The sequence below is a fragment of the Vigna unguiculata genome, chromosome 1 (assembly GCF_004118075.2).
Source record: "Vigna unguiculata cultivar IT97K-499-35 chromosome 1, ASM411807v1, whole genome shotgun sequence".
NCBI lineage: Eukaryota > Viridiplantae > Streptophyta > Magnoliopsida > Fabales > Fabaceae > Vigna > Vigna unguiculata.
In genome coordinates this window covers 7,874,656-7,882,851 of record NC_040279.1, presented here as the reverse complement: position 1 = coordinate 7,882,851, position 8,196 = coordinate 7,874,656, and the positions used below count along the sequence as shown (strand labels likewise).

The 8,196-nt window shown below is 43.9% G+C and overlaps 2 protein-coding genes across 2 annotated transcripts; both read left to right on the top strand.

Moving 5' to 3' along the window:
* Positions 1-986: 986 nt before the first annotated feature.
* Positions 987-4,403, top strand: LOC114187736. The gene is made up of 6 exons (XM_028076086.1): positions 987-1,052; positions 1,101-1,454; positions 2,450-2,683; positions 2,801-3,207; positions 4,021-4,119; positions 4,313-4,403. The coding sequence occupies exons 1-6, from the start codon at positions 987-989 to the stop codon at positions 4,401-4,403; spliced, it is 1,251 nt and encodes a 416-aa protein (XP_027931887.1).
* Positions 4,404-5,447: 1,044 nt separating this feature from the next.
* On the top strand, positions 5,448-6,485 carry LOC114183753 (glutathione S-transferase 3-like). The gene is made up of 2 exons (XM_028070917.1): positions 5,448-5,827; positions 5,931-6,485. The coding sequence occupies exons 1-2, from the start codon at positions 5,513-5,515 to the stop codon at positions 6,273-6,275; spliced, it is 660 nt and encodes a 219-aa protein (XP_027926718.1). The 5' UTR covers positions 5,448-5,512; the 3' UTR covers positions 6,276-6,485.
* Positions 6,486-8,196: the final 1,711 nt, after the last annotated feature.

Here is an 8,196-nt window from a genome sequence, read left to right as displayed (position 1 = left end):
ACTGCATCCTGACACTCTAAGGGGCCAGTTAGTCTCACTTATAGCAAACTGACTCCTGTGGTGAGAGTAGCAGGAGGCCTGAAATTCATTAAGGGCTAACCTTGTGGTGAGAGAGATTTGATTCATCGTAACACTTGTAACACATAGCTCGGAGATGAGCAGCTCAGAGTCGAGCAAGGGTATTCACCACAAGTGCGAGCGTCCGCTGAATCCGACCAAGTTATATGTATCCGGATGAGTCGAGTCGAGTCGTAGTGTATTGAATGAAAAGTCATAACATGTTTGGTTGCTATGTGGATATGAGATGAGAAAAATATATTTGACTACATGATGAATATGTTGTTGGCTCTAGCTTACCCGTTTTGTTGCATGGTTGTGATGTATGTGGCTGTTCTCTCTTGCGATGATCATCAACTTGGTTGATGGGAGCAGATGGGCGAGGATCTCATGGGCAACAAGGGAATGGCGACTCCGCTACTTAGCCATCTGGGCTGGATCTCACACTTCTTTCTTTCGTGTTTTCTTTAGGGTTATGGCCCCTGTATTCGTGATTTTTAGATTGTAACTCTTAGTTAAACAACTATCCTACTTTTGTTGGCATCGTGGTGTGCCTAGTTTTGTAGGGGTGAGGTTGGGAACCCCAGGACTGCGTTATTATGCTATCTTATGTGTGGCGTTTCCTTTAATTGCGTTTATAAATTAAATGGGACGTTACATTTATGGTATCAGAGCGGTCATTCCTTAGGTCTGTGGACTTGGGTTGTCCGCTTAGCTTTCTCTGTGTGTCTCCGAGTGTTTAGTTAAAATTCTTGTCTTTATCGAGCCTAACCAAGTGATTTTCTGTGTGCCAGTGGACTATGGCACCGCCTCGCCGAGCTTCTCAATCATCCCAGGGGGACGCACCAGATATCGCCAGAGCCATAGAGGCGATGGTAGCAACTATGGCACAGCAGAGTGCTGCGATGATGCAGCAGCATGAGACATCCATGCAGCGACAGGCGGCGTCACTTGAGCAGCAGCAGGCTGTGATGCAACAGATGGAGGCTGCGAGAGTAGCTGCTGAGGATGCTCATAGGCAGCATATGGAGGCCCTCCGCCAGTTGGAGGAGAACAGGGCGGCTGCCCCTGTGCTTGGTCCTGAACCACGACTTGCAGTTAGGGAATGGGGTCTAGAGGATTTCCTGAAGCACCACCCGGCGAAGTTTGACGGGAAGACTAGTCCTGACGCCGCAGACCAATGGCTGAAGGACCTGGAGCGCATCTATGATGCCAAGATGTGCCCTGCGGAGAACAGGCTGGCGTTCTCAGTTTATATGCTCACGGGGGAGGCGGAGCATTGGTGGAGCAGCACCAGATCCATCTTAGAGGAGAGAGATGACCCAGTGACATGGGAAACTTTCAGGGAGAGATTCCTATCCGAGTACTTTCCTGACAGCATCCGGTACGCCAAGGAGGTGGAGTTCCTCCAGTTGACCCAGGGAGGGAAGACTGTTACAGAGTATGCCGAGAAGTTCAAACACCTCAGCCGTTTCTACACCCTGCCACTCGATGAGGAGTGGCGATGCAGGAAGTTTGAGAACGGGCTCCGCGGTGACATCCGCTTGATGGTAGCTCCTTTGTCCATCAAGGACTTTGCTGCTCTGGTAGAGAAGGCCAGGGTGATGGAGAAGATGAAGCGCGAGGTGGAAGGCCAGCGCCCACAGCAGCCACAGCCGCCTCAGAGGATCGGTGGACCATCTGGGTCCAGGCCCAGACATGAGGAGAGGAGGAGACCGTATGATAGACCACACCATCAGCCTCAGGGGTCTAGGGGTCTTCCTCCTCAGCAGGGCCGAGTGCAGTGTTACACCTATGGAGGACCCCACCCGAGGTATGCTTGTCCACGTAGGGAGGGTTACCGCAGGTGCAACAACTGTGGCAAGGAAGGCCACTTTGGGAGGGATTGTCCCAACCTTGCCAGGGCAGCGACACGCCCTCCAGTTCAGGCACCCCATCAGCATCAGGGGAGAGACAGAGGCAGCAGGCCTCAGGCGACGGGCAGAGTGTACGCCATGTCAGGGGCTGAGGCATCTGGCTCAGGTAACTTGGTTATGGGTAGTTGCATGATAGCTGGTTCTTCTTGCTGTGTGTTATATGATTCTGGAGCGACACACTCTTTTGTGTCTTTTGCTTGTGTGGAACGGTCCTTTTGCCGGTGCGCGAGCTGCAGTGTGAGCTTGCAGTGTCTACTCCGGCGTCGGGTTTGGTCAGGACGTCGTCCTTGTGTTCTAGGCTTCCGGTGGAGGTAGAGGGGCGCAGGTACAAGGTGAACTTAATCTGCCTACCTCTACAGGAGTTGGAGGTGATCTTAGGGATGGATTGGCTCTCTGCCAATCGCATTCTGATAGATTGTCGGGAGAAGAAGTTGTTGTTTCCCGACTCAGAGGAACATGAGTTGGTTTCCTCCCAGGGAGTTATGAGGGAGCTACAGGACGGTGCGCAGTGCTACATGATCTTCACACATATGGAGGTGGAGAGAGGAGAAACGACGTCTGTGATACCAGTTGTACAGGATTTTGGGGATGTGTTTCCAGAAGAGGTACCAGGGTTGCCTCCCAGTAGAGAGGTGGAGTTCTCCATCGATCTAGTCCCAGGAACAGGCCCGATATCGATGGCTCCGTATTGTATGGCTCCAGCAGAGTTGGTAAAGCTCAAGAAACAGATAGAAGATCTGATGGAGAAACAGTTCATCCGACCCAGTACTTCGCCTTGGGGAGCACCAGTGTTGTTGGTGAAGAAGAAGGACGGGAGTTTGCGTCTGTGTGTGGACTACAGGCAGCTGAACAAGATGACGATCAAGAATAAGTATCTGCTCCCGAGAATTGATGACTTGATGGATCAGTTACATGGATCATCAGTGTTCTCGAAGATAGATCTGCGCTCGGGTTATCATCAGATTTTGGTAAAGGCTGATGATGTACAGAAGACAACCTTCAGGTCGAGGTATGGCCACTATGAGTATGTGGTTATGCCGTTCGGTGTGACCAACGCCCCGGCAGTGTTCATGGACTACATGAACAGGATCTTCCGACCTTTCCTAGACAAGTTTGTTGTGGTCTTCATAGACGACATCCTGATCTACTCCAGGACTCAGGAGGAGCATGCAGAACACCTTAGGTTGGTGCTTGGGGTGTTGAGAGAGAAGCAACTGTATGCCAAGTTGTCCAAGTGCGAGTTCTGGATGGATGAGGTTCAGTTTTTGGGGCATGTGATATCAGCCCAGGGGATTGCAGTGGACCTGGCGAAGGTCGAGGCAGTGGTAAAGTGGGAAAGTCCCAAGTCGGCCACAGAGATCAGAAGCTTTGTGGGGTTAGCGGGCTACTATAGGAGATTCATAGAGGGATTCTCCAAGATAGTGGCGCCTCTGACTTTGCTTACACGGAAGGACCAACCTTTCACTTGGACGGACAAGTGTGAGGAGAGCTTTCAAGAGTTAAAGAGGAGATTGACGAGTGCTCCTATATTGGTAATTCCGGATGTGGGGAAACCGTTTGAGGTCTACTGTGACGCCTCTCATCTTGGACTTGGTTGTGTTTTGATGCAGGAAAAGAAGGCAGTGGCATATGCTTCGAGGCAGCTTAAGATACATGAGCGTAACTATCCCACTCATGACTTGGAATTGGCGGCTATAGTTTTCGCCTTGAAGATCTGGAGGCACTATCTGTATGGGGCTCAGTTCCGAGTGTTCAGCGATCATAAGAGCCTCAAGTACTTGTTTGATCAGAAGGAGCTGAACATGAGGCAGAGGAGGTGGATGGAATTCCTGAAGGACTATGACTTCGAACTTCTATATCACCCGGGGAAGGCAAATGTGGTAGCAGATGCTCTGAGCAGAAAGACGGTACATACGGCACATCTCATGATAAAAGAGGTAGAACTGCTAAAGAAGTTCAGAGATATGAGGATACAGGTGGAGTTGGGGTCCGAGTCCATTAGGTGTAGTACCCTTACTATATCTAGTGACTTCTTGGACTCGATCAGGGAGAGGCAGTTATTGGATGCCAGTCTGAGCAGAGTTAGGGAACAGATTGGATCAGATGAGGCTAGAGATTTTGTTTTGGGTGAGGATGGCATACTGAGGTTTCGAGGCAGAGTATGTATACCTGATGATGCTGAGGTGAGAAAGTTGATCCTTGAGGAAGGACACAAGAGTCGTCTTAGCTTGCATCCTGGCATGACTAAGATGTACCAGGACCTCAAGGAAACTTTCTGGTGGCAGGGGATGAAGAAGGATGTGGCTCAGTTTGTATCCGCCTGTCTGACGTGTCAAAAGGCGAAGGTGGAGCATTAGAGACCCGGTGGCATTCTACAGTCGTTGGAGGTACCAGTGTGGAAATGGGACAGCATCTCCATGGACTTCGTGACTCATCTTCCACGGACTTTTAGGGGACATGACACTATCTGGGTGATAGTAGATCGACTGACCAAGAGTGCACACTTTTTGGCGATGAACTTGAGAATGTCTATGGCCAAACTGGCTCAGTTGTACATTAAAGAGATAGTAAGACTTCATGGGGTGCCCTCGAGCATAGTTTCCAACAGAGACCCACGGTTCACATCCCGGTTTTGGCAGACGCTACAGGATGCTATGGGTAGCAAGCTCACCATGAGTTCAGCTTATCACTCTCAGACCGATGGTCAGTCCGAGAGGACGATCCAGTCATTAGAAGACTTGTTGAGGACATGCATATTGGACCATCTGGAAGCTTGGGACGAGGTATTGCCTTTGATAGAGTTCACCTACAACAACAACTTTCATGCGAACATTGGCATGACGCCATACGAGACTCTTTACGACAGGAGGTGTAGGACTCCTCTTTTAATTATAATAAAAATAAACTTTTGTAGTCTTAAAAATAATTTCATTCATTGCGCGGATCAAAATGTAGATAAGGGATAGAATAACTAATTCAAGAAACTTAAAAAAGAGTCGTTTGAAAAGAGCACTAATTAGACAAGTTCTGTACTGATAAGTCTTTTTAATATGATAGTGATGTTTTTAAAAGCAGATTGTCCTCGACACAAATCGTTGCTTCTGGCATTCTCGTTAATCAAGAAATAAATTAAAAATAAAATAATATTTTGCCATTAAAAAATAAAGACCTCTTATTTTTCTCTCCTCTGCTCAGCTTTTTGATGTTTTCAATCGAGAATTTTGAATTGAACTCTCTTCGAGATAGTAAATGATAATAATGAGTCCATTAAAATTCCAATAATATTTAGACACGTAGTATAGTGGCTAGGTGGCTAGGGAGGAGTATCAGGGTTAGGTAAACGAAATTCACGTAATTGCAAACGTAACTGCAAACGTAACTATAGTCTTTAGTCTTTGCTCAAGAAGAACATTCCAGAACTATCTCCACATTTATTTTTTTCGTTATAAATATCATCACCTCTCCTGCTAGCCCAAAGCATCTAGCAGCAAAGCCAGTTGACAACCTGAGTTGGAGTTGATGATCCTGTGCGTGCAGTGATGGCGGACGAGGTTGTTCTGTTGGATACATGGGCCAGCATGTTTGGGATGCGGATTAGGATTGCATTGGCAGAAAAGGGTGTTAAGTACGAATACAAGGAAGAGGATCTCAGAAACAAGAGCCCTTTGCTTCTGCAGATGAACCCTGTTCACAAGAAGATTCCAGTTCTGATCCATAATGGAAAACCCATTTGTGAATCTGCAATAATACTGCAGTATATCGATGAGATATGGAATCACAACCCTCAACTCATGCCCTCTGACCCTTATGAGAGGGCTCAAGCCAGATTCTGGATCGATTACATTGACAAAAAGGTATGTGCTTTTGGTTTGTTGTCATCTCATCTCTTTTTGTTCTGCTTTAAATTTTGTTTTTGTCAACGATTTCTGGTTTTGTGATATTGGTTATTGAATGCAGGTGTATGATACATGGAGGAAAATGTGGCTTTCCAGTGGAGAGGAGCATGAGACATGGAAAAAGGAGTTTATCTCTATCTTTAAGCAACTAGAAGAAACACTTGGAGACAAACCTTTTTTTGGGGGCGACATGTTTGGCTTTGTTGATGTTGGTCTGATCCCCTTTTATAGTTGGTTCTATACGTATGAGACATATGGTAACTTCAAAATGGACACAGAATGTCCTAAACTCGTTGCTTGGGCCAAGAGATGCATGGAGAGAGAGGCCGTATCCAAAACACTTCCTGATGAAAAGAAGGTGTATGCTTATATTGATGGAATAAAGAAAGCACTTTTTTCAAAATAGAGGAGTTTCGTGGACTTACCCAATAAAAACTTGCACTTTAAATATGGTAGTTTGAGGCCTTGTATTAATTTAGCTTGGGTTTTTTCTGTCTTGGGTTATTTATGGTTGGATAGACACTTTGGTGTGTCTTTGGTGTGTCTGCTCTGTATCAGTGTGCACTTATAATCAATAAAACCTCTTTCTATTAGTTGTTTCATGTACTGGTCAAAACTATGTTTCAATCTTCTTGTTATTGTTACAGAGTTTAAAGTGACTTAAGAGAAACTGCTCAATTTGTTAGATATTGATCTCACAATAACTTGTTATGCAATTGAACATTCCCCTTATATAGTATTTGATGTAGGGTAATTTGGTGGGTGCCTCAGTTTGAGATATTAGTAGTAAAAATTGCTCGTTTATAAATTCAAAACGATCATCTACCACATACATAGAAAATGATTATATCATAATTCGCACTGTTAGTCAATAGAAGGTAATTAGTAAAAAAAAAAATCACATATAGAATGTTGTTAAATAGATCACAAATTCATTTGATAAGAACCAAACTCATACAAACACGTAGAAAATAGGTACATTGTAGGTGTTGAAAATAATAATAAATTAGAGAAACATAAAGAGCAAGAAAAACGAAAAAAAAAATTAACATGGTTTAAATAAAACATTAACAAACTTTAATCCACGAGAAAAGAAGTTTCTCTCATAATCTCACTTGACTTGGGACAACTTAAATATTATAACTCAAAGATAACTTAATACAAGATTACGAGTTTATATATATATATATATATATATATATATATATATATATATATATATATATTATGTTATGTTATAAGATAATGATATTAATTTTTACGACTAGATATTGATAATTTTTTTCTTACAATTTGATGAGACATTTTTAAGTGATTTTGAAATATAGAAGAATGAAAAGATGGAAAAATGAGAAAATGCAAGTGGTGTGTGTTAGTATTAATGCTATATTCATTTGAGGTAGAGTGGTTTAGCGAAGATGGATCGTGGAGTTTTTTATGTGTTCGTTTCGCAAGTTTTAAGAGGAAGGCACAATGGTGATTAGCGGGATGCAGCAAACTAATCTCACCACATATTGGTGATTTGAGTGGATTCACCAACTTAATGACAATTTCACCCTTTCCTCTCTCTCCCAGCGTTGAAAAAGCGTTAGATTCTTGACACCTTATGACCATACAAACAATATTTGAATTTGTTTGACTTAAAAAAGCCATTAAATACGTATTGAATAAGTTAGATAGGCTGGTATATGGTATTGGTGGGGTGTATAAGTTATAAGAGGGGAGAAGCCAATCTTGGTTTTTGGCTTTGATGGAGACATTGGTGTCGTGGTGCTGCCATTTCAGGTGAGTCTCCAGATATTTTAATATTTATGTGTGTGCAACTTGAGTTATGAAATGATGTCGATGTCTTTTTCGTTGATGTTGAGTTGTGATATGGTGAGGAACTCTGCAAAGTTGGAATACATCTACACATGGTGTGAGTGTGAGTGAATGGCCTGATGCAAAGTTGGAACCCATCACTCATGGTGTGAGTGAGCTGAACATGAAGATCCGGGTGTGGTTAAATAAGGGATCTAATCCCATTGCAATGGAAGGGATCTATGTTTAAGAGAAAAAGTGAGAGATCTGATATCGGCTTAAGCGAATCGGATCTGTGGGACTTTGTGAGGGATTCGATCCCATTGGAATGGATCGGATTTGGGGCTTCTTGAGGGATTTGATGGAACAAATCTGTCTGGTTGGTTAAAGTTGAAAGTGTTTTTTTTTTTTGTAGATACTACAATGACTTAAAATCGTGCCAAAATGGCAAGACATTTCTTTCAAAAAAAGTCGCGTCATAATCATACGACTTTAATTAAGTTAATAATCTGCTTAAGCAAAGTCAT

Coding starts and splice junctions, on each gene's coding strand:
- LOC114187736 (XM_028076086.1), top strand. CDS start 987: ATGCAGCGACAGGCGGCGTCACTTGAGCAGCAGCAGGCTGTGATGCAA. Junction 2,684..2,800: donor GTATGGCTCCAGCAGAGTTG/GTAAAGCTCAAG, acceptor AGTTTGCGTCTG/TGTGTGGACTACAGGCAGCT. Junction 4,120..4,312: donor GGTGAGGATGGCATACTGAG/GTTTCGAGGCAG, acceptor ACGTGTCAAAAG/GCGAAGGTGGAGCATTAGAG.
- LOC114183753 (XM_028070917.1), top strand. CDS start 5,513: ATGGCGGACGAGGTTGTTCTGTTGGATACATGGGCCAGCATGTTTGGG. Junction 5,828..5,930: donor TCGATTACATTGACAAAAAG/GTATGTGCTTTT, acceptor TATTGAATGCAG/GTGTATGATACATGGAGGAA.